The sequence below is a fragment of the Egretta garzetta genome, unplaced genomic scaffold (assembly GCF_000687185.1).
Source record: "Egretta garzetta isolate BGI_Z169 unplaced genomic scaffold, ASM68718v1 scaffold218, whole genome shotgun sequence".
NCBI lineage: Eukaryota > Metazoa > Chordata > Aves > Pelecaniformes > Ardeidae > Egretta > Egretta garzetta.
This window is the reverse complement of record NW_009260618.1, coordinates 421164-422051: the sequence shown is the minus strand read 5'-3', so window position 1 is coordinate 422051 and position 888 is coordinate 421164. Positions and strand designations below refer to the sequence as shown.

Genomic DNA, 888 nt, shown 5'->3' with positions numbered 1-888 from the left:
CCCATCCCTGGGAACATTCCAGGCCAGGTTGGATGGGGCTCTGAGCAACCTGATCTAGTTAGCAGTGTCCCTGCTCACTGCAGGGGGGTTGGACTAGATGACCACTAGTGGTCCCTTCCAACCCTAAACATTCTATGATTCTATGATTCTTTACCTTGAGGTCCCAGCCACTCTCCGTGGGTACCGGTCTCCTGTTACCCGGGGGCTGCTGCCCCCAGCCACCCCAGGAACACAAACACTTTACCCAAAAGCACCCACCAAAGTGCACACGGGCACACCCGCATGCTCCTTAGGAAAAGCAAAGCACCACTCTTAAACTAAGACCAAGTGTACTTTTACTTAACAAGTTTAAGCTCAGTTTTCATATATGTGAAGGAGTAGTCTCAGTCCTCTACATGGGATCTGCGAGCTCCTGCACCTCGACGCAGAGCTCAGGGACAGCGAAGCTGCACTCCCCAGGGCAAAGGAGCTCAGATGCCTTTACTCAGGGGCCGGACCTTCCTCCAAAGCTTCCACGATCCATGCGGCCGAGGGACGCTTCGCGGGGTTTTCACTGGTGCAGACGTAGAAGAGGCAGACCACGGAGTGGTAGGATGGACCCAGCTCATCCATGTTGAGGGGCGGGCGGGTTCCCAGGGCTGCGTAATACGCTTCGTTGAAAGACCCCTCTGGATGAGAAGGTAGAAAAGGTGGTGGGAAGAGTGCTAGAACCTGCTCTGCTCCTTTGGATTGCAGGGCTTTGCTTCCCAGCTGCCCCCCCCAGAATGGTTTGGGTGGGAAGGGAGCGTTCCAGCCCACCCAGCCCAACCCCTGCCATCAGCAGGGACATCTCCAACCGGAGCCGGTTGCTCCCAGCCCCGTCCAACCTGACCTGGAATGTTCCCAGGC

At 56.6% G+C, this 888-nt stretch overlaps 1 protein-coding gene across 1 annotated transcript in view; it reads right to left on the bottom strand.

Annotated features, from left to right (window-relative positions):
• Positions 1-359: 359 nt before the first annotated feature.
• PBK (PDZ binding kinase) overlaps positions 360-888 on the bottom strand; it is a 9213-nt gene continuing 8684 nt past the window's right edge. The window contains exon 7 of the mRNA XM_009645274.2: positions 360-668. Coding sequence (XP_009643569.1) covers positions 481-668 — 188 coding nt within the window. The 3' untranslated portion in view covers positions 360-480. The remainder of the gene's footprint in view (positions 669-888) is intronic.